Raw genomic sequence first — 24,906 nt, 5'->3', positions numbered from 1 at the left:
CCTCCACCTCAGCAGCCCCGGGAAGCTCCTCGCTAACAGCCCCCACCCCGTGAGCCTCCTCAGCCTCCATGGCCCCACCCTGCCACGCCATGGGAGCCGGACTGGTTGGTCGTTTGATTGTTTGGGCCCACAACTCTCTCCTCCTGCTGCCGCACCGTGGGCAACCGGGGCCCACAGCTCCTGCTTCCTCAGCTCCCTAGCCTGCTATTTGGTGATTCGTCCGGTCATTTAGGTCATGACGACACCTGGCTTTTTATATATTAGGATAATGTAACTTAGAAATTACAGACTTTAAACCCAATTCCTCTTGTCCTCAAGATGTCTATTTCCTATCAGGGTTCTTTTCACCAGTTTCTATGAATCTTTGGGGAATACTCAGATTCTCCATGAATAGGTTTCTGTTGTTAGAAGCCACATCTACTGCTAAACCTGCTCCAAATTGCTGCTTCCCTCTTCTGCAGCCCACCTGCCCATTTGGTAGCAGGCTCTTCCATGTGGCTACCCACTCTAAAATGCTCACAGGCCAGTCCCTTCATCCTTCATAACTCAGTTAAGACTGGGCTACAGTATTTAGTTATACTTAACTAAAGGCTTGACATAAGCGGAAAAAAGTTATAATAGAAGGATAAAACCTGTTATATATTCCTGTCATCCTTGACTACTACCCTCAGAGTTTATAGGCCCAGCTTCTGTACAAGGTTTTTCAAGGGGGTTTCCTCTCCTCATCACCTCTTTCAATAAACATGTTGTAGGGTAGACCTAGCTCAATTCTCCCAGATGAGAAAACCCCTAAACACCAACCCTTGACTGGGATATTAGGCTATATAGACCCTCTAAGGTCCCCTGAAAGAATTACGTGGGTTTTTTTTTCTGAAAAGAAATATAAAATGCAGAGATGTCACCCCACCCACAATGAGGACACGGTATTACATTATTGTGGAGAGAAGTGCAGAGAAGTTCAATTCCCCTTTTCAGAAGAGATTCTTTACTTTTGTAGAATCAAAGAGCCCATTGAAATGCTTTCCCCAAAACAAATGCTTAGTCTGTCTTCAAAGGTGAATTTGTATTCTATATACAGGAAATTTTAGTCTTAAATTCCAGTTTATCCCATTCCTATCATCTATAATTTCAAAAATAATGGGTTCCAATTTCTGCTCAAGAAAGTCCATTAAAAATAAAAACAATTTTAACTGATTTTTTTTCTTTTAAAAAAATATATTTTTATTGGTTTCAAAGAGAAAGGGAGGAGAGAGATAGAAACATCAATGATGAGAGAGAATCACTGATCCGCTGCCTCCTGCACGCCCCTTAGTGGGGATCAAGCCCACAACCGCAACCTGGGCGTATGCCCTGAGGGGAATCAAACCAGTGATCTCCTGGTTTCTAGGTCAATGTTCAACTGCTGAGCCACATACCTGGCTGGGCACTGATTCTTTTCTTCAAACTTCCTCACCTTTCTCTCTCTCTCTCTCCCCCTATTTCTCTCTCTCTCTCTCCCTCTCTCTCTCTCTCTCTCTCTCTCTCTCTCCCCCCACCTCCCTCTTTCTTTGAATTGCCATTGGGAAAACAAAGTATAAAAAGAAATTGTTGGACTAAGTATTTGTGATACTGCGTGTTAATTCTACCACTTCTTGCCTCTACTCCTTACTCATGAGGACTCAGTACCCTCAGGTTATCTGCAGCTTTCTCAGGGCTCCACCTACTCCATAAATCATCAGCTCTACTCACATAGGTAAATTAACTCACAACTGATAACAGCACAACAAATGGTTGTCCCAGTAGGCCTTATAATTTGGAAGCAGAGTAAACCAAATCAGCCAGTGGGAAAAGTTCATACTTAGAAATGAAAGCCAAACTGTGAGTCATTCATCCAGCCAGTATACACAGGTAAGTTAGAACTCTGGTTTTCTCATTTTCAAGATGAGGAAAATAAACTTGGTTTGCAAGCATCTGATAAGGAGTAAACTAGATAGCATGCCTTACATGTCTGCCACTCAGAAGGCTCTTACTAGGAAGCAAATTTAACATCTTTATTGAGATAACTCACATACCATAACATTCTCCCATTTAAAGTACATAATTCAGGCCTGGCTGGTTTGCCTCAGAGGGCTGTGGGTTTGATTCCTGGTTAAGGGCATTTACCTTGGTTGAGGGTTCAATCCCTGCCCCCAGTTGGGGCACATGTAGGAGGCAACCAATCAATGTTCCTCTGTCATGCTGTCATTGATTTTTTTTCTCTCTCCCCCCTCTCCTCCCTCCCTTCCATTCTATCTGAACATCAATGGAAAAAAATATCCTCACGTGAGAATTAAAAAAAAAAATTAAGTACACAACTCAATGTCTGTTAGTATATCATTAGCATCATCAGCACAATCAATTTTAGAACACTCTCATCACCCCAAAAGAAACCATGCACCCACAGCACTCAATCACCATTCACCCTTTCCCCTAAACCCTGGCAAGAACTCTCTGTCTCTATGGATTTGCCTATTCTGGACATTTCATATAATTGGAGTCATACAATATGTGGTCTTTTGTGAATGACTTTTTTTTTTCCACTTTGCATAATGTTTTCAAGATCCATCCATGTAATATCATGTGTCAATTCTTCATTCCTTTTTATTGTCACACAAATTTTCATTGTACAAATAGACCACATTTTGTTTAGAGTTAAAGGCAATTTACTTTTATAAAACACTAAATCAATATTGGTTTATTGATCTAAGAAGGGTGTATTTTACCAGCTTTGCTTGAACCTAAACACTGTGTTGCTCCATTTCAGTCTTTGGTTAAAGGGACTTAGTCACTGATACTCAAATTCAAGCCCCTTCCCCTAACAACACAACCTTAGTTTTCTCACACTATATTGTTTAACCAGGATAGAGGCCTGGTACATGGGTGGGGGCCGGCTGGTTTGCCCTGAAGGGTGTCCCAGATTAGGGTGAGGGTCCCGCTGGGGTGCCTGGCCAGCCTGGGTGAGGGGCTGAGGGCCGTTTTCAGACTGGCCACACCCCCTTCAGGGTGGGGGGCCCCACTGGGGTGCCTGGCCAGTCTGGATGAGGGTCTGAGGGCCATTTTCAGGCTGGCCAAGCCCCCTGGTGACGGAAGCTCCCAGCCTCTCCTTTTTTTCTTTTTTTCTGGGATTTATTTACCTTCTATAATTGAAACTTTGTAGCCTTGAGAGGAGATCAGAGCTGGCCAGAGGGGGTGGGAGGGAAGCCTCCTTCTCGCTCCAGCTCTGTGGCCATGGCTGGCTGAAAGCAGGTATCTAGGGTTTGTTCACTTTCTATAAGTGAAACTTTGTTGCTTTGAGTGGAGCTCAGAGCAGGCTCCTGCTAGCTCCAGCTCCGTGGCCATAACAGGCTGAAAGCAGATATCTGGGGTTTATTTACCTTCTATAATTGAAACTTTGTTGCTTTGATTGGAGCTCAGAGCTGGCCACCGCAGGCAGGGAAGCTTGGCTTCCTCCATCACTGGAAGAAGCAAGCCTCCTGCTTGCTCCAGCTCTGTGGCTGCCAGCTGCCATCTTGGTTGGGTTAATTTGCATATAGTCACTCTGATTGGCTGGTGGGCATGGCTTAAGGCATAGTGAAAGTATGGTCAATTTGCATGCTTGTCTTTTATTAGTGTAGATTATTCCATGTGTACGAACACCTGGAGCATGTACAACTAATCTCTGGTGGAAAAAAATCAGAAGAGTGGTTTCCTCTGGAGGACATTAGGAGTGACTGGGGAGGGACATGCCATACAGAAATGTTTTATATCTAGATTGCGGTGTGGGGTATTCCAGATTGTCAAACTACTTGTGCCCATTAGTTAGGATTCTCCAGAGAAACAGAACCAAGAGGATATAAATAAACATGGAAATAAGTGTGTGTACATATACATGTATCTATATATGTTTATATACATATCCTATATAATAAAAGGCTAATATGCAAATAGACCAAACAACCAAACAATTGGTAGCTATGATGTGCACTGACCACCAGGGGGCATGTACAGAACATGGCAGGCGTTGGTCATGGAGGGATGGTGGAGCAGGTGAGGGGGGGCACCAAACCAAGGCAGGGCACTGGTCACTGTTATTGTGGCAAGCCTCTGGTGGTTACTGAAAATTCTTTGCTCCCATGTGCCATGGTCCCGTCTGGCGCACACACCTGTTGCCAGTGCTGGCCTTGCTTGCACTCACAGCCGGCGCTGGAGCCACCACTTGCACCCGCTGCTGGTGCCGGTTCTGATCACTTGGTGCCATCAGCGAGTGCAAGCAGCAACTGCCAGCCCTGATTGCCCCTAAAGACTTCTCCACGCCCCCTGCTCCTGAGAGGCGATCAGGACAGCAGCTGCCGCTTGCACCCGCTGATGGCACCGGCCCCCATCACTCTGCGCCATCAGCGATGTGAGCGGCGCTGTCAGCGCATGGGAGTGGCGATAGCAGGAGTGGGACTGTCAGCAGACAGGGGACCAGGGGCTGCAGTGGGAGGGGCCAGGCAGGGTGGTGAAGGATGGGCCAAGACCTGCCTGCCCCTGTGCTTACCCAGCCTCGTGGCCCACAGTTCCTTTCAAGGTGCACTAATTCGTGCACTGGGCCCCTAGTATAAATATAATATCTGTGCCTCACTTTCTTCAGCTGTAAAATGGAGATAAAATAGCATCTACCTCAGAAGATTTTTACTAAGAGTGAGTAAGGTAACACTGCATGGTACACAGTAAGCGCCCAATAAATGTTTAAAATCCATATTAAAACCTATGTGAATCAACAGTAGGATGTGGAAACCAAAAGCTAATTGAGTATACACAATAAGTATTAGCACCTGCTGTTAAATTTTTTAAATGTTCATTGTTTTTGTGGCTCTTGGGCAGTTCTTTACTCTGAGACTGACCTTAAAAGGATAAATTCCTGCAAAGTGGCCATGGGGGTGGGGGACCCTGACCCTGGTCTGCCTGCAGAACTATTTCAGAGGCCCTTAGCATTTATAGAGGGCTCAAAAGTCTCTGAAAGCCATTCCTTTACACTTTAGGAAAACATATGGATAGTTAGCCCTCTTTGGAAGGCCAGGGAAAGACCAACCTAGGCTGTTTCCTACCAGGAGCTTCACAAGGCTCCTAACAACAATGAAAACCAGTCTTCCCAGAGGATCCACTCAGACTGTCCCAGAGTTTATCTAGAGCCAGGATAACAGGGCTCTCAGCAGTCCTCAGAACTCTCAAGCAAAGAACAGATTTGAAACCTTTGGGTTTTAATCAAGCAGACCAGAAGGTGGCAGAGTAATAGCTGAAAAAAAAAAAGCAGAAGCATTTCACAGAGCAAAATAAACTTAGCTCTAGGAAAATGAAACTGAAAGGCAGCAGATGACGGGCTTCCTTTCCTGTATCTGCCAGTTTCGACACACCCGTTTCTGAGACACACTCTGTTGTTTCTGAGCCACTTAGAGCTCAGACTGAGGTAAGAGCAGAGTATAAATAAACGTTCATGAAAACTCTAAGGGAGAAAATGTCTTTTTCTGACATTGTAGGAGGAAGAAAACAAGACATTACATGTTTTCTGCACTGAAATCCATGGTTTTCCTCCCATTTATGTAGAAGAAATTTGCAAGGCAATCTGGGTAAGTACAATATCTATTATCACTATCATTATTACTATCTATAGAAGTATTTTATTGAGTAGGAAGAAATCTATTTTTCAATTAGAATATTGTAATATACCCCAAAATAAAAAATAATATTTAAGCCTAGACATTCTAAACTTCATTTCGGTGATGGGAGTTGGCTTTATATTAGTTGAAAAATGAGTCATAACATTCCATAAAAGGTGCAGTTGTTAACTAAAGGCACTTTTATTGATGAAATTTTCCAAGGCATTAGCATCTTCAGAAAGAACATTTAATGAAAATTTAAAGATATGCTTTACATTAATCAAAGATACTTTCTACCATCTACTCTAAGAAGTAGGCAGCTGCCAGAAAATAAAACTCCAGGAGAGATTTCAGATATTTAGTGTCAGATGACAGATTCAGAGAGACAGAACAGAGACTGCCACAGGAAGTCCTTGAAATTGTGGCAGCTATACATTCCTGTTAAATGTCCTAGGTTCTTATGTCTGATTTCTTCCAAAGCAAGGAACAAGGGGCTGTGGGGTTACATTTCTAAATCAAGGCCTGAAATTCAACTCCCTTTAGACAAACTGACAAACCCTACAGTTAACAAATAAATGTATGTGGGTTTAATCATGTAACAAATTATTCCCTTCTTTATAGTGGTTGCTGAGAAGCTCAGAACCAAAATTTCAGGCCACTTCTAGTAAAGTATATAGAACTGAAAAGTTATTTTAGACACTAACTTTACTCCATGGCTTCATTTTTTCCCACCTTCTATCTTCTCTGATTAGTCTTCCCCCCGAGTTAACAAAAATTGATTTCAGAGAGGAAGGGAGAGGGGGAGAGGGGGAGAGAGAGAAAGAGAGAGAGAGAGAGAGAGAGGAGAGAGAAACATCAATGATGAGAGAGAATCATTGATTGGCTGCCTCCTGCATGCCTCCTACTTGGGATCAAGCCTGCAACACAAGCATGTGCCTTTGACTTTGACTGGAATCAAACCCGGGACCCTTTAGTCCATAGGCTCTATCCACTGAGCCAAACTGGCTAGGACTCCCCCCCATTCACCACCCCCCACCCTCAGGCACCGATTTCTCTACCCCAGAGTTTTCACATATGTGTGATCCTGTATAAGTTTCTGAAATATCTATAAAAAAATTGGAATAAGAGAGGATATAAAGGAATCAGTAATATGTGAAAAGTAGTGTAAATGTGGAAAGCATAGAGGTTAGCATTCTTCTAGTGCAGCAATTTTCAACCTTTTTCATCTCATGGCACACATGAATTAATTATTAACATTCTGTGGCATACCAACATATATATTTTTGACACTCTGACAAAAAATAGGTATAATTTTGATTCCAGACACAACATTGTTGTGTTGACTATTGTCATTTTTTTATTTGACAAACTAAGGGAAAAGAGGTTAGTGCCCCTGACTAAATAGTCAGGTATTGCATGTTTTGAAATTTCTTGGGACACACCGGTTGAAAATCACTGCTTTAGTTAATATCCTCCCGACATCTTCAACAATTTATTTAAAGTACCGTATTTGCCGGCGTATAAGACGATTTTTTGGCCCTGAAAAATATGCCTCCAAGTGGGGGGTCGTCTTATACGCCAGGTACACTTCAGATAGACTGCCCATAGTGCTTGCCCCGTGCCATAGTGGCCTCCCGATGCCCGCCCACTTCATTCCACATACCGTTCAGGCATCAGCAGCGCTGCTGGGTGTATGCTCGGCTGTTATGCGATTTTGCTGTTATGCGATTTTACCACACTCGCAAAATCGCACACAGCCGATCATACACCCAGTATGATAGCGCAAAATCGCGAATCGCGATACCATACTAGGTGTATGGTTGGCTGTGTGCGATTTTGCGAGTGTGGTAAATTCGGGTTACCGTATATTTCTTTATATATGCATTGAAGATTCGCGATTTTGCTATATCATGGTGCCTGGCTGCTTGCCTGTGTTCCTGAGAAGCATCTACGGTACCAGTCTATAGAGTGTGTTTTCTTTAGTGAATTACCGGTATGTTTACCGGTAATAAACTTGCACTGTTTTATGTATATGTTTGATTACATACAGCCTTGTGACAGTTTTCCTGCATGTCATAAGCATTTGAATATAAATTAAAATGTTAAAATCAAATCTGATATTGTTTTACCTTTTATTTGGTGTGTGGAAGGTGTGCGGAAGAGGGGGTAGTCTTATACGGCGAGTATATAACAAACTCTGTATTTTGAGTGGAAATGTTAGGGGGTCGTCTTATACGCCCAGTAGTCTTATATGCCGTCAAATACGGTACATTATTGAAAGACCTTCGTAAAGGCTTTAGAGGAAGCCGTGTGAAACTACAAGCTGTTTAATCATGACTTAAAAATCATAGACATAGACAACAAAATGGTGTTATCAAAGGGAAATGGGAATGGAGGAGGAGAAAGAGGGTAAAGGGGGTCAAATATATGGTGACAAAAGGAGACTGGACTTTGGGTGTTGAGTACACAATACAATATACAGATGATGTATTATAGAACTGTATACTTAAAACTTATATGTTACTAACCAATGTCATCCCAATAAATTTTATTTTTTGGGAAAATAGTCAAAAGCCATTCCTTTTTTATTTGCTCACATTCCCAAACAAACATTCAGTCCTGGAACCCCATTCACCTGGCTTTATGTTTCATGTGTACATGGTATGCAGCTCATGCATGAATAAAATCATCCATCTAATTCAACACTCAGTCTCATAATCTGATTTTTGAGGTATCACATAGGAGATAAGGGCTGAGTTTATAAAACTGTTACTGGAAATCAGGGAGACTCCTGGAGAAGTATACTGATAGGATGGGGCAGGAGATGGGGCAGGAGAACTCCAGGTATGAGGAATCAGGAGCCTGAACACAACTGGCAAGGGTGCACCCTGCTTTAGGTATGACAATAGTGTGGGTACAACAGAAGTAAGCTGTACATTGATTTACAGGGTGGGGTAAATGATATTTAGATGGACATATGAAAATGACTCCCATAGCAGAGTTCCTAGAGGACAGTAGGATCAGATTTTAGACAACTATAAAACCAGTATGAATCAACAGTGGCATGTAAAACAAAAAGCTGATCCCATGATTAAGGCTGCAATAATAAATCTCTAATGTAACTTTCAGACCTCATGTGCCCAGAGTTGAGTTAATCATTATCCTTGATTGGTAACATACCATTATCTTTTTCTATGCAAGTATCTTTTTTATTTTATTCATCTGTTTATTTTACCATGCATTTTGGAGGCATCATTGGCTTTTCACATGATGTATAATTTCTATGAAATGAACAGATCTTAAGGGTACAGCTCTATGAAATTTTTGTGTATTCATCAGTGTAACCACTAACCAAACCAAGATATAAAATTATCAATCTTAAAAAAATAAACAAAAAGGTTATCGAGCAGCAAATTAGTTTATTTGGGAATAGCAGAGGAATTGCAATTTTGGACTTGCAAACTATGAGATGGACCATAGCTAAGTACAAAATAACAAAAGGGAGGTCAGCTTCGGAGGGGATTTTTGGAGGATATTGGGGAGGGTTGTTTTAACAGGAGTGCATCGGTGGGGGTTGGAGGGAGTGTACAAGGTTGTGGCAGTTTCTTATTGGCAAAGAGTGAAAAGCAGTTGCTGTTACTGAAACAAGCAGGGAAGAGGAGAGGTCTCCCTCCATGGCTCCCCAGCTCCATGTTAAATAAAGTTTCCTTTATTCATTTCACAAAGTATTTTTTGTGCCACTCCCCAGAAAATACTGCCCTGCCAGAAGGTACCCACTGAATTCTACTATAATAGATTAATTTGCCTGTTCTAAAACTTCATAGAAATAGTACCTTACATTATGTTTTCTATCATTACTGGTACATTTAACTTTATTAAAACTGCCAAATAGTTTCCCAAAGCGGCTAAAACAATTTATATTTCCACCAGAAATGTATGAGCATTCCACTGACTCTACCTCACCACCACTATTTGGTATTGTCAGGCATTATTTTTAGCCATTATGCTAGGTATACAGTATTATCTCATTGTAGTTTTACTTTGCATTTCCATGATGGTTAAAGATTCTGAGGCAGTTTTAGATTCCAATTCATCACATCCACCCATGTGACCATGAAAAGCCCCATTGGTTTCTCTTCCTCCGAACATGCCAGGTCTAGTCCTCAACCTCAGTCTAGAATGAGCAAATGCCCCAAAGCTTACGTGAGAAGGGATCTTCCCTCTCTGGAATTCTGATTCAACCAGTCTTTGTCATGAAGTCCATCTACAGCTCTGTGATAACCTCAAAAATATGTTTTGTAATTTATCTGACTTCTCTTTTCCTAGTTGTTTTAGTGGGAGTGCTGGTGTCCCGCTGGTGTCCTGCTGGGAAGTGGGACTCCTTCCATTTCTTCTTCAGTCAGTTTTGGTAAATATATTTTTCAAGAAATTTGTTCAGTTCACTTCAGTCTTCAAATTTACAGCATCTGATATTTGTGCCATCTCATTTTTTCTAGATCTCTCTTTCCACAGGTGTGTCAATTTTATTACTCTTTACCAAGAACAACTTTTGGGCTTTCTTGATTCTCTCTGTTGTAACTGTTTCCATTTTATAAATTTCTGCTCTTATCTTTATTTTTTCCTTGCTTTCATTTAGTTCTGCTTTATTCTGTTGTTCTTCTTTGAACTTATTAAATTGACATTTAGCGTATGCTTTTTTCTAGTTTTATAAAAGCATTTAGACTATAAATATCCTCTCCAAGTATTATTGACACTGTATCTTAAATTTTTTAATGCAGCACTTTAAAATAAAAATTGTATATATTTAAGGTATAAAACATGATTTTACGTACGTACTAGAATTGCAATGCAAGAAATTCATGCAAGAGTAGGCCTTCCTTCCCCGGCTGCCTGCACTGACTTCCCTCTGGCACCCGGGAACCGGGCTTCCCTCGCAGCCCCGGCTTCACCCAGAAGGTTGTCCAGAAGAATGTCTGGAAGGATGTCCAGTCTAATTAGCATATTATGCTTTTATTATTAAAGATGTATAGTGACAAGATTACTATAGTAAGGCTAATTAACATATCATCTCCTCACACAGATATCATTCATTTTTGTGATGCGTGTACCTGAAATTTACTCTCTTTGCATATTTCCAGCATTCAAAACAGAACTATTAAGTATATTCATCATGCTTTACAGTAACTCTCTAGACATCTCTACATAACTGCACATTTGTAGTTTTGCAAACATCTGCCCATCCCTTTCCTTTCAACCCCTTGTTATCCCTTTTTCTATGAGTTTGACTTTTTTTATTAGATTTCACATATAAATGAGAAATACAGTAACTGTCTTTCTCTTTCTGGCTTATTTCACTTAGTATATTATCCTCAAGTTTCATCTACTTTGTCACCAATGGCAGGATTTCCTTCTTTCTGGTGGCCGAAAGTATTCCATTGTGTGTATATACACAATATATTCTTTATCTATTGGTCTTTCAACAGGCACTCGGGTTTTTATCTTAGCTGTTGTGAAAATGCTACAATAAACATGTGAGTGCAGATAATCTCTTTTAGATAATGATTACATTTCCTTCTGATATATACCCAGAAGTGGAATAGTTGAATCATATATAGTTCTATTTTTAATTCGGGGAAAATCTCCATACTCATCTCCATAAGGGCTATACCAATTTACATTCCACCAACAGTGTACAAGGGTTCCCTTTTCCTCTTATCTTTGCCAACACTTTTATTATTATTATTATTATTATTATTATTATTCAGCCTGGTCCTGGGACCAGAACATGTGCATAGGTCCATAAAAGCCAGCTTTGAAGGCTAGGGCAGACTGGGAGCCTCACTCTATGGTACTAATCTGGAGTCTGGGTCCATGGGGCCTAGCCCAGCTCTGGGGCAAACACAGAGCCTACTTCTGTAGGAATTGGCCTGGCCCTTAGGTGGGGCAGAACCTGGGTCCATGGGAGCCCACCTGCAAGCTAGGTCTGCAAGGGCTTTGCTATCAGGGTAATGCCAGCTTCATAAAATGAACTAGTGAGTTTTACCACCTTTACAGTTTTTTTTAGAAGAGATTGTGTAGAATCAGTGTTAATTCCTTAAATGTCTGGTAGTATTCTGAGTGAATCTGTCTGGGCCTGGAGATTTGAGGGGAGATATTTTAAGTTAAAAAATCCAGTTCTCTGCCTAGCTGGTATGGCTCAATTGATTGAGCATCATCCTGTGCATCATAAAGTTGCTGGTTTAATTCCTGGTCAGGGCACATGCCTGGGGTTATAGGTTCCATCTCCAGTGAGGGGGACATGCAGGATACAGCCAGAGGTGCTCTCTCTCTCTTCCCCCCACTTCTTTCTCTCCCTCTCTCCTTCCCTCTTCTTCTCTCTCTAAAATCAATAAAAACATTTTTTGGGGTTAATCCTCACTTGAGGATACTTTTCCACTGATTTTAGAGAGAGTAGAAGGGAGAGGGAAGACAGAAAGAAACATTGATGTGAGAGAGACATATCAATTGGTTGTCTCCTGCACACACCCCAACCAGGGCTAGGGAATCTGCAACTGAGATATGTGCCCTTGACCAGAGTCAAACCTGGGACCCTTCAGTCCCAGGGCCCATGCTCTATCCAATGAACTAAACCAGCTAGGGCAATAAAAACATATTTTAAAATCCAGTTTTCTTTGAAGTTCTGGGACTATACAAATGATCTATTTAATATTGAGTGAGTTGTAGAAGTTTGTGTTTTTTGAGGAATTGATCCATTTCATTTGAGTTGTCAAATTGTTCATAGTACTCCATTATTGTCCTTTTGATATCTGAAAGTTTTATTTTATTTTGTTTTTTTTATATTTTATTGATTTTTTACAGAGAGGAAGGAGAGAGATAGAGAGTTAGAAACATCAATGAGAGAAACATCGATCAGCCGCCTCCTGCACATCCCCTACTGGGGATGTGCCCGCAACCCAGGTACATGCCCTTGACCAGAATCGAACCTGGGACCTTTCAGTCCGCAGGTCAATGCTCTATCCACTGAGCCAAACCGGTTTCGGCAAGATATCTGAAAGTTTTAAAATGATATCCACTGTTTCATTTCTGATACTGGTAAATGTGTCTTCTCTTTTTTATTCTTTTTCAGTCTTGCTAGAGATTTGTCAATTTTATGATCTTTTCAAGTAAGCAGATCTTTACATCGCTGACTCTCTCCATTATATTTCTGTTTTCAATTTATTTTTATTCTTTATTATTTCCTTTCTTTTATTTGCCTATATTGTATTTTGCTCTTCTTTTTCAAAGTTGTCTAGGTTTCTGGGTTAAGAGCTTAGATCAAGCATGTCAAACTCAAAGGCTAATACGGGCCAAATAAACAAGGTTTAAATTTATGTGGGCCACAAAAAAACAAAAGCTTCAATTTTCAAAGAAGTAATCGTTAACATAAAATAATAGAAAATTTTAATAAAAATTATTTTTTCTTGAACATTAACTTACCAGACACTGAATAACTGCGCAAATTAATAAGCGTAACGCAAATAAACCTACGTGTCTTATTCTCCGAAAGTGAAATATGTCCTATTGCGCACACCAAATAAGTCAGTACAAGAGTAATGATGTGGCAATCAGCTGCTAAAATATTCGCTACTAGTATTAGTGGAGAGAAATGGTGCACCTATGTGTAAGGTACGTAAGGGAAATGAATGCAACATGATTATAGTAATCAGTCATTAGCGAACATTGTAGTTCATTATTAATAATTATGTATAACAGGATATTATAAAAATTAGTTATGAAATTTTTATTAAAATGTTTCTTACATACCATTATATTGACTGTGCCACAAAAATATTCGTTGTGGGCAGCATGTGGCCCGTGGGCCATGAGTTTGACATGCTTGGCTTAGATTATTTTGAGACTTTTCTTCTTTCTAATATATGCATTTATTGTTGTTCCTTTTAACACTGCTTTAACTGTGTCCCTCAAACTTTGATATGTTGTATATTCCTTTCCATTCACTGCAATGTCTTTCTTTTACTTTTCTTTGGTCATGAATTATTTAGGAATGTATGGCTTTAGTGTTTAGTAATTTTCCTTTTCTTTCATTATCAGTTTATAAGATTCCATCATACATATTTTATATGACTTCAATTTTTTTTTAATTTGTTGAACTTTGGATATGGTCTATCTTGGACACTTAAAAAGACTGGTATTCTGCTGTTGTTGGATGGAGTGGTCTGTGATTTAAAACCTGTTGGTCAATGGTGTTGAATTCTTCTCCATTCTCACTAATGTCCTATCTAGTTGTTCTATCAACTATTAAAAGATGTTGAAATATCCAACTATAATTGTGGATTTGCCTAAAACGAAAAGTTCTATCAGTTTGCTTCAAATGTTTTGCAACTTACTTGTCTGGTGCAAACACTGTAGGATTGCTCTGGAGTCTTGTTGGATAAACCTGTTTATCAGTACATAATATTACTCTGGGTAATATCCTTTGCTCTGAAATCTATTTTATCTGGCCTTAATATAGCTATTCCTGAGTTTATTAATTAATGTTTGTATTATGTATTTTGCCCATACTTTTACTTTCAACCTATCTATATTGTTTTATTTCGAGTATCTTATAGACAGGATATCTTGGGTCATGTTTTTAATTCAGTATACCAATTCTGCCTTTTAATTTCTGTATTTAGGCTGCTTATATTTAATGTCATTATTTATATGTTAATTATTTTGTCTACTTTTCTTTTTATTCTCTAATTTTCATATCTCTACCTTATTTTCCTGACTTCCTGTGTGTTATTTGAAATTCTTTGACAATTCCACCTTTATCTACAGTCTTTTTAAGTATATAACTTTGTATAGTTTTTCCTAGTGGTTGCTCTAGATATTGCATTATATATATGTACTAGAGGCCCGGTGCATGAAAATTCATGCATTGGAGGGAGAGTCCCTCAGCCTGGCCTGCCCCCTCTCACAGTCCGGGAGCCCTCAGGGGTGGGAGGCGACCTGGTGATCGGGGGAAGGCGACGCTCCATCACACCTCTGCTGCTGCCACTGCTGGCAGCGCAAGCCTCGACAGGCCCTGGTTATCTGAGCCTTGGGCGGCCCTAGGTGGCTGGGCAGCCACCATCCGAGGTTTGCCTGTGCCTTGGGTGGGGACTGGGGGACTCCGGAAGCAGGCATCCCAGCAGGGCTGAGGGGACTGGGTGCCGCCATCTTGTGGTTGTGGGCACTGCCATCTTTGAGGGCATGGCAGTCAATTAGCATATTCCCTCCTTATTGGCTGTGGGTGCAGCCATCTTTGAAGGTGGGGCAGCCAATTACCACATGCCCTCCTTATTGGCTGTGGGTGCAGCCATCTTTGAAGGTGGGGCAGCCAATTACCACATGCCCTCCTTATTGGCTGTGGGTGCAGCCATCTTTGAAGGTGGGGCAGCCAATTACCACATGCCCTCCTTATTGGCTGTGGGTGCAGCCATCTTTGAGGGTGGGGCAGCCAATTACCACATTCCCTCCTTATTGGCTGTGGGCATTGCCATTTTTGTGATGGCTGGGTGGTCAATTAGCATATTCTCTCTTTATTAGGTAGGATAATTTATGACAGTGTAGTGGTACTATTTTACTAGTTTGAGTAAAGTGAAGAAATCTTAGTTCCTATATATCCCTTTATCCTATCCACTTTTAATTATCTTAACTATTTCCACTATATACATTTAGAACCATGTCAGACAGTGCTTCAACAAACAATTTAGAAAATCAACTAGGAGAAACTATCATACTTACTAATATTTTTGCTTACCATGTTCTTATTTCCTTCCTAATATTCCAAGGTTCCTTCTCTAATCATTTTCTTTCTGTTTAGATAACTTGCTTTAACCACTCTTTTAGGGTTGGCCATGTTGGTTGCATTATACATTCCCCACAATGGTACACAAGAGTTCCTTCCAATTTCTTCACATCCCCACCATACTTGTTATTTTCAGAGTCTTTTTTTTTTTTAGCAATTATCATAATGGTTGTGAAATGATATATTATTGTAATTTTGGTTTGCTTTTCTCTAATGATTAATGATGTTGAACATCTTTTCATATGCAAGTCCACTGTTCATTTTTTAATTGGATTATTTGTTTTGTTGTCATTATTGAGTTATAGTTTTTACTCTATTCTGGATATTATCAAGTCAGTTTCATGATTTACAAATATTTCCTCCCATTTCATAGCTTGCCTTTTCATTTTGTTAATTGTGTCCTTAGATGCACAGTCTTAAGTTTGATGTAGCCCCGCAAAAGGGGCTTACTTTGAAGATTAGTATACCAAAAGCAATTTCCCTCTCAATTTCACTCATTTTTCTTTTTCCAGATAACTTAAAATTTGAACTTCTTAATCTACATAGGCTAAACTGCTAAAGAAAACTTCATCTAATTCACATTTTTTAAGAGGGCGTTAAATCTTCTAGGTTTCTCATTGTCAGAGTGTTGTAAGGGAGTAAAATTCCCACCAAATTGCCTATTTTGACTATTTTGTATTTCTGTAGCTGTGAGATATGTGAGCTTTTTACTTTTACTGATTTTTTAGAGAGAGTGGAAGGGAGAGGAAGAGAGAGGAAACATCAATGTAACAGTCATTGACTGATTGCCTCCCGTACACACACTGACCAGGGACCAAAACCGCAAGCTGGGCATGTGCCGATAGGAAATAAACCAGTGACCTTTTAGTACATGGGACAACACTAAACCAACTGAGCCATACTGGCCAGGGCATAAAATATTATTCACTTTCTATGCATACAGAAATTACTAACCAAAAATAATAGCTTTAACCTTAGATCACCGCTCCAGCATCTTTATGTCTCAAAGGGAAAGTAAATCCTAACCTTGAATTTATATCTACATTTGGAGGCAATATTCCTGTGCATTATTTCATAGAAGTGGGCCTATATAACCTATTTGCCATAAATCCCCAAACTAATCTCCTTTGTTCATTTGATTTCCTCCATGATGGATTCATCAAAATGGCTCACATTTTGGAGCCATTATGGGTTGTACTTAAAGCTATTTGGATTTTATGTTTTCTAACCAGTGCTATATTTCTGTAACCCAGATGGCAATGAATATTCCAGATACTCATCTTCCAATCTGTAGACCAAATAGTAATGCCATTTGTTACTGCCCAGGAATAAGCTATTATCAATTATTATGTGAAAAATTAATTTAATTTTTTCTCTACCCAGCAAGCTATCCCAGAAGTCATGGAACAGAAAGGCTCCCACACCAAATTAAAATGCTTAAGGCACATGGCTTATTAAATCAATTTAAATACACAACAAAAAGCAGGGAGAAGATATGAAATAATATACTTTGGATAAGTTACAAGAAAGTAGAAGGTTCTTATTATCCCAGTTATGCAAGATCATATCTTCTTTCCTCTGCTGCTTCAGCATTCTCCACCGACTATGTAATTTTGAGAACCAGAGTTGAGGACTGTCCAAGGGGGATCAACATATAGAACATATAATGAGTCAATGACATGCACTTGCTCTAATCAAGTACAGAGAGATGCAGAGGGACATGTATGCCTGACTACAGCTATAGCTCATTAATCAGCCTCATAGCTATTCTGGATTTTATTTCTGTTTCTTGAGTAGAGGACCCAAAAGATAAAGAAGGTATCACCCAATTAAGACCCATTAAGACCTTAACAATATCAAGTGCTTCAATTTTGTCTTAATAATACTAATATCTATTAGGCCCCTCTATCTCTTCCTATGTTTAACACTCATGTGTTCTATACACTTTATCTACACCTATCATAACATGTTTCACAACTACTTGCTTCTATACTTAGTTTCATATCTCCTCCTTATTTCACAAATACTTCTCTATTTAGTTTCATATATCCTCCTTTGTTTCTCTTATTTTCTATAGCAGAATTAAGTATTTTAAAATAATACCACTAACTCACATTCTAGCAAACAAGCATTAATGAGGATGAAATGTCTCTCTATATACTGTCTGGAAGTGCCCCCAATATACAGTTAGTGGATAAAGCAAGGTGACAAGAATTGTGTACACTATGCTGTCTTTCATTGCGGGGCCGGGGTGGGGGCGGGAGGGAGGAGAGCTTGTATTTGGTAGCATTTTTCTGGTAGGATATAGAAGAAACTGGTAACACTAATTTCCTCTCAGGAGGATAACTAGATATCATGCACATTCTTTGAACTTTTAAAACTGCATAAGACATACATATTACTTACTGAAAAACTGGTTGATTATTTTAAAATGTATTTATAAAAATATTATCTATTTTTTTCTATATACAGATATCAGAATGGCCGCACAACTAAACCTGCCAGAAAATACAGATGACTGGACAAAAGATGATGTAAATCGGTGGTTAGATAGTCATAAAATTGACCAAAAACACAGGCAAATCTTGACCGCACAAGATGTGAATGGAGCAGTCCTGAAGTTTCTAACTAAAAATCATCTCATCGAAATGGGCATAACACATGGACCAGCTATCCAAATAGAACAACTATTCAAAAAATTGCAGAAAGAATCCTCTGAAGATCCTATTCAGATATGTCAGAAGAAAAAAGGCAGTAAAACGGTGCCTAAAACACAAACTTTGATGCAAGAGGAAAATGAGGACACTTCAAAGCAAAAACAAAATGGTAAAGAGAAATCAGATATGGCTAATGCCTCTACAATGAGTACAGTTTCTAAGTCACTAAAAAGTGAGTTCATAGGAGATGAAATAGATGATACAAAGGAAAAGCAGCCATCCATAGAACTGACATGTGTATCATACCCTTTTGATGAATTCAGTGACCCATATCGTTACAAATTGGATTTTTGTCTACAGCCTGAAACAGGACCACTCAATCTCATTGATCCAATACATGAATTCAAAGAGCTCACAAATACAAAAAATGCCACAGAGGAGGATGTTAAAATGAAATTTAGCAATGAAGTTTTCCGATTTGCTTCAGCTTGTATGAATTCACGGACCAATGGCACCATTCATTTTGGAGTCAAAGACAAGCCCCACGGAAAAATTGTTGGTGTGAATGTCACCAATGTCACCAAAGAAACCCTCATTGGCCACTTCAATCTGATGATCCACCAATATTTTGAAGACCATCAGGTCCAAAAAGCAAAGAAGTGCATTCGAGAGCCAAGGTTTGTAGAAGTTTTACTGCCAAACAGTACTCCGTCTGACAGATTTGTTATTGAAGTGGATGTCATTCCAAAATACTCTGAATGTGGACATGATTATTTCCAGATTAAAATGCAGAACTGCAACAACAAAGTATGGGAACAAAGAAAACATTTCTCAGTGTTTGTGCGAGATGGGGCCAGCTCTAAAGACATCATGAAAAATAAGGTAGATTTCAAAATATTTAAATTAGGTTTAGAAACATTGGCAGAACATAGAAAAGAAGCAGAAGAAAAATGCAAAATAAAAACAAATAATAAACACAGTGAGGGTCCAAAGCTTATTGAATTGCTGACAGGAAATAAGGATTTGTTAGATAATTCATACTATGAATGGTACATTCTTGTAACAAACAAATGCCATCCTAATCAAATAAAACACTTAGATTTCCTAAAGGAAATAAAATGGTTTGCTGTACTGGATTTTGATCCTGAATCTGTGAGCAAAGGGGTAGTCAATGCTTACAAAGAAAGCCGAATAGTAAACCTTCACTTGCCAAGTCTATATGTAGAGGGGAAAACCACACCAAATGAGAAGATTTCTAGTCTAAATCTTTATCAGCAACCCAGCTGGATTTTCTGCAATGGCAGGTTAGACCTTGACAGTGAAAAATACAAACCCTTAGATCCAAGCTCCTGGCAAAAAGAAAAAGCATCTGAAGTCAGGAAATTGATATCATTTCTTACACATGAAGACGTAATGCCAAGAGGGAAATTTTTGGTGGTATTTCTTTTACTCTCCTCTGTGGATGACCCAAGAGACCCCCTCATTGAGACCTTCTGTGCTTTCTACCAAGATCTCAAAGGAATAGAAAATATATTGTGTGTTTGTGTACACTCACACATATGTCAGAGATGGAAAGATCTACTTGAAGCAAGATTAACAAAACAAGATGAATTATCAAGCCAATGTATTTCTTCTTTAAGTCTTGAAGAGATCAATGGTACTATTCTTAAATTAAAGTCTGTGACTAAATCTTCACAGAGATTTTTGCCATCTATTGGTTCATCTACTGTCCTTCTGGAAATGGAAGAAGGTATCATGACTGCTCTGGAAATTCTCTGTGAAAATGAATGTAAAGGTACACTCTTAGAAAACGACAAAGATAAATTCCTTGAATTCAAGGCTTTGAAAGAGGAAGACTTCTATAGAGGTGGTAAAGTATCATGGTGGAACTTCTATTTTTCTTCTGAAAACTATTCTTCACCTTTTGTCAAAAGGGATAAATATGAAAAACTTGAAAAAATGATTTACAGCTGTGCAGATTCTTCAAAGTCAACATGTTCCAAAATTATTCACCTCTACCATCATCCGGGCTGTGGTGGGACTACCTTGGCTATGCATATTCTCTGGGAACTAAGGAAGAAATTCAGATGTGCTGTGTTGAAGAACAAGACAGTGGATTTTTCTGAAATTGGAAAACAAGTGACTAATTTAATTACCTATGGGACAGCAAACCATCAGGAATATTTACCTGTACTGCTCCTTGTTGATGATTTTGAAGAACAAGGTGATATCTATCTTTTGCAGGCCTCTATTCAAACAGCTATAGCTAGTAAGTACATTCGATATGAGAAACCTCTAGTGATCATCCTAAATTGCGTAAGATCACAGAATCCTGAAAAATGTGCGAAGATGTCAGACAGTATTGCCCTAATACAACAACTATCTCCCAAAGAACAGAGAGCATTTGAGCTTAAATTGAAAGAAATTGAAGAGCAACATAAAAACTTTGAAGATTTTTATTCCTTCATGATCATGAAAACCAATTTTGATAAAAAGTACATAGAAAATGTGGTCAGGAATATCCTGAAAGGACAAAATATTTTCACCAAGGAGGCAAAGCTCTTTTCTTTTCTGGCTCTTCTTAATTCATATGTACCTGATACCACCATTTCACTTTCACAGTGTGAAAAGTTTTTAGGAATCACACCCAAGAAGGCTTTCTGGGGAACAGAAAAACTTGAAGATAAGATGGGCACCTACTCTACAATTCTGATAAAAACAGAGGTCGTGGAATGTGGAAAATACTGCGGAGTGCGCATTATACACCCTTTGATTGCTATTCGCTCACTGGAAGAATTGAAGATAAGCTATGACTTGGACAAAAGTCAAATTATGTGGGATATGCTAACAGAAAATGTGTTCTATGATACTGGTATAGGAAGAAGCAAATTTTTCCAGGATATGCAAACACTGCTGCTCACAAGACAGCGAATTGAACATGAAGGTGAAACAGGGACTTGGTTTTCCCCATTCATTGAAGCATTACATGAAGATGAAGGGAACAAAGCAGTTGAAATAGTATTGCTGGAAGGTATTCATCGATTCAACCCAAATGCATTCATTTGCCAAGCCTTGGCAAGACATTTCTACATTAAAGAGAGGGACTTTACCAGTGCCCTTCATTGGGCAAATGAAGCAAAAAACATAGAACCTAACAATTCTTATATCTCAGATACACTGGGTCAAGTCTACAAAAGTAAAATAAGATGGTGGACAGAGAATAATGAAAGAAACAGAAACATTTCAGTTGCTGATCTAACTGAACTTTTGGAATTAGCAGTTCATGCCTCAGAAGCATTCAAGGAATCTCAACAGCAAAGTGAATATAAAGAGGATGAGGCAATGGAAAAGTTTAATCAGAAGTCAAAGAGGAGGTATGATACTTACAATATTGCTGGTTATCAAGGGGAGATAGAAGTTGGGCTCTATGCAATCCAGATTCTCCAGCTCATTCCTTTTTTTGACAATAAAAATGAACTATCTAAAAGAGATATGATCAATTTTATATCAGGAAATAGTGATATTCCTGGGGATCCAAACAATGAATTTAAATTAGTCCTCAAGAATTTTATTCCCTATCTAACTAAATTGCGATCTTCTTTGAAAAAGTCCTTTGATTTTTTTGATGACTATTTTGTCCTTCTAAAACCAAGAAGCAACATTAAGCAAAATGAACAGTCCAAAACTCGGAGAAAGGTGGCTGGATATTTTAAGAAATATGCAGAGATATTTGGTCCCTTTGAGGAATTACAAAACAGAGATCTTGGATCACAGCTTAGTTTGCCACTTCGAGTAGAGCTGTATCGGAGAAGCCTCGAAGTTTTAAAAGCAGACAAGTTTTCTGGGCTCTTGGAATACCTTATCAAAAGTCAAGAGATTGCTATTAACACCATGGAAGATATAGTGAAAAAATACACTTTTCTCTTTGAACAATGCGCTGTCAGAATCCAGCAAAAGGAAAAACAGAATTTCATCTTGGCCAATATCGTTCTCTACTGCATTAAACCTACCTCCAAAATTGTGATGCCAACTAAAAAACTGAAAGATCAGCTTCGAGAAATCTTGCAACAAATAGGACCATCTTATCAATTGTCAGAACCTTATTTCTTAGCTTCCCTCTTATTCTGGCCAGAAAACCAAAAACTAGATCAAGATTCTAAACAAATGGAAAAACATGCTTGGTCACTACAAAATTCTTTCAGGGGGCAGTATAAACATATGTATCGTACAAAGCAACCAATTGCATATTTCTTTCTTGGGAAAGGTAACAATATGAACAGACTTGTCCACAAAGGGAAAATTGATCAATGCTATGAAAAAACACTTGATTTTAATATCTGGTGGCAGAGTGGAAAAGTATGGAAGGACAAAAAAGTCCAAGAACTTTTGCTTCGTTTAAAGGGACGAGCTGAAAATAACTGTTTATACATAGAATATGGAATCAATGAAAGAATCAAAATACCCATCACACCTGCTTTCTGGGGTCAACTAAGAAGTGGTAGAAGCATAGAAAAAGTGTCCTTTTACCTGGGATTTTCCATTGGAGGCCCACTTGCTTATGATATTGAGATTATTTAAGAGCCTGATCTTCTCCCTGCAGGAATGTGGTCTCAGTACAACCTTTTTTTTTTTTTTTTTTTTGACCCAAGACTTTAAATTTCTCTTAAGTATGTTATGAGTCATACAGACAGTGGTGAAAAAGAAAAAAAGTGAGAAATGTGGACAGTATCAAATATCTTCCTTGGCTTGGATAACACTATCAAAGATAAGATAAGAACAAGATAAGGAGCTAGGGATGGAAATTAGGAGAAGTGAATGTAATAAGTCAGCCCCACAGAACTCCACCACTTCCCCCAATTACCCAAACAAGGCATGGATGGAGGTAGAGTGCCTCCTTTCTTCTCAACTGGAAAAAATTTTCAGAATAGAAAAAATAGTTATGATTCCAATACATTATAATATTGGGAAGCATTTCATTAAAAAGGTGAAATCCTCTCAAGCTGAAGAGCAACATTTGTTCTTACCAAGCACATCAGCACTCAAGGATCTTTCAAAGCAGAGGAGCAACCAGTTCTCTGAAGGTCATACCCACAGAAGTCAGCAGATTTTACCAAAGCAGGCTGGAGAATTAGACTGTCTTTTCATGTAGTAGGAGGCAGTTGAGCAAAAGTGGGGCTGGGATGAGTGAGTTATAGAACTCTATACACACCCACAAACCAACCAAACAAACAAACAAACACTGGAACTCCAAAGCTAATTAATAAAAAGGTCTCTTGTGAAAAAAGACTAATTTGTCTCCCATCCAGGGAATCCTAACATACTGGCTAGATTTGCACTGAATAAGCACAACCAGTGAGAGGTAATCAAAATGCAATTTTCCTCCAATAAAATTATGGACATGGACAATCACCAATGGTTTCAAAAATTGATAAAAAGCTGATATACAACTTTATAGCAGATGAATCAGACTTTCCTAAATCCTGATCAATATTAACAGAGAGAGAGCCAGACGTATGAGATTATGGAGTGCACACATCACCAAATAATTGAACCTGAATCTGGATCAATTCAGGATCTTTCTTCCAATTGAAAGAAAATACAGATGTTGGATATGCTCCAAAGTAATTCCATGTGTAAAGTGTGGAGATGGTGAAAGGAAAGTAGATAAACAGTATAACTGCAACAAGATGGGACCTGAGTTAACAATTGCTGCATGATGCATATATGGGAGTTCTGTATCTCTTTTCTCTTCTTTGGACTGTGCTCTTGAAATTTTATGTTATAAAGAATTTCTAAAACAAAAAAATGCAATTTGTTTTTTCCTTCACAATTCCATTCCGATTTTTAATAGTGGGTTGTGTGTGTTTGGGGGCGGGGGAGGGGGGCGCGGGAGGGCACAGTCTCTTGCTCCTGAATGAAATTTCAGCTCTCTAACTTCTCAGCTCACTCATGGTTAAAAAAAAAATTATCTGGTTAAACACAGTCTCAATTTTAAAAATGAGAATGTCCAGTCACATTTTTCTCTGGGGCCACTTCCCACTTTGCCCCAGGTTTCAGCCTACTCTACACAGACTGTCTCTGATGGAGTCCTTGTGTCTTACCAGGTGATTCTGTTGAACTCAAACTAAACCAGCTTAGACAGGCTCTCTCTCTCTCACTCTCTCTCTCTCTCTCAACTTACCTTGGTTGGGTGCATGAGAAACACTCATGAATGTTACTTCTACCACTGGTAGTTAGTAGAGCTAATTTCCAGTCTTGGAAACAACATGCCCCATAACGTCAGGAAGACACAGGTCAGGCACTTCACAAAGACCTCTTAAAGTCTCCTCCCATACTCCCCACCCCCTGCTCTATAGGCTGGAGATGAGATTCTCATGGTGTTTGGGAGAACTTCTGCCAAAAGAACATCTTCATAAATGCCTCTCTTCCTGAATGCCAGCAGCTGGCTAACTACAGCCTGTAGACCAAATCCAGCCTGTCTTTTAAATAAAGTTTTATTGGCACACAGCTACACTCATTTAAGTATTGGCTATGGCTGCTTTTGCACTACAACAACAAAATTGAGTAGTTGCAACAGAAATCATATATCCCACAAACCTAAATTTTTACTAACTGGCTCTTTAGAGAAAAATTTTGCCAACTCCTGCTCTATGGTATCAACTCTCACATCTTTTTTGTAGGTCAGCTGTCTAATTGGTTCTTAAACATCTATTTTGCAAATATGCATCTTAGTTTATCACCTAATTTGATATCTGGTTTCTATCATTTTAGGACCAAAGTT

At 39.1% G+C, this 24,906-nt stretch overlaps 1 protein-coding gene across 3 annotated transcripts; it reads left to right on the top strand.

Annotated features, from left to right (window-relative positions):
* The first annotated feature begins 5,404 nt into the window (after positions 1-5,404).
* Positions 5,405-23,446, top strand: SAMD9 (sterile alpha motif domain containing 9). Of its 3 annotated transcripts, XM_015558337.1 has the most exons (4): positions 5,405-5,606; positions 9,963-10,044; positions 17,941-21,156; positions 21,406-23,446. In XM_015558337.1, exons 3-4 carry the CDS (start codon positions 17,949-17,951, stop codon positions 22,701-22,703), a joined length of 4,506 nt encoding a protein of 1,501 aa, XP_015413823.1. In that variant the 5' UTR covers positions 5,405-5,606; positions 9,963-10,044; positions 17,941-17,948; the 3' UTR covers positions 22,704-23,446. The 3 variants fall into 3 exon arrangements, with proteins under 3 accessions (XP_015413823.1, XP_006779271.1, XP_015413822.1); XM_015558336.1 differs by having other exon boundaries at positions 5,406-5,606; positions 17,941-23,446; XM_006779208.2 differs by lacking the exon at positions 9,963-10,044 and having other exon boundaries at positions 17,941-23,446.
* Positions 23,447-24,906: the final 1,460 nt, after the last annotated feature.

The sequence above is a fragment of the Myotis davidii genome, unplaced genomic scaffold, assembly GCF_000327345.1.
Source record: "Myotis davidii unplaced genomic scaffold, ASM32734v1 scaffold187, whole genome shotgun sequence".
Lineage (NCBI taxonomy): Eukaryota > Metazoa > Chordata > Mammalia > Chiroptera > Vespertilionidae > Myotis > Myotis davidii.
The sequence above is the reverse complement of the archived record's forward strand: the minus strand, read 5'-3'. Positions and strand labels throughout refer to the sequence as shown.

Excerpts from the sequence above, each read along its gene's own strand:
- SAMD9 (XM_006779208.2), top strand. The coding sequence starts at position 17,949 with ATGGCCGCACAACTAAACCTGCCAGAAAATACAGATGACTGGACAAAA.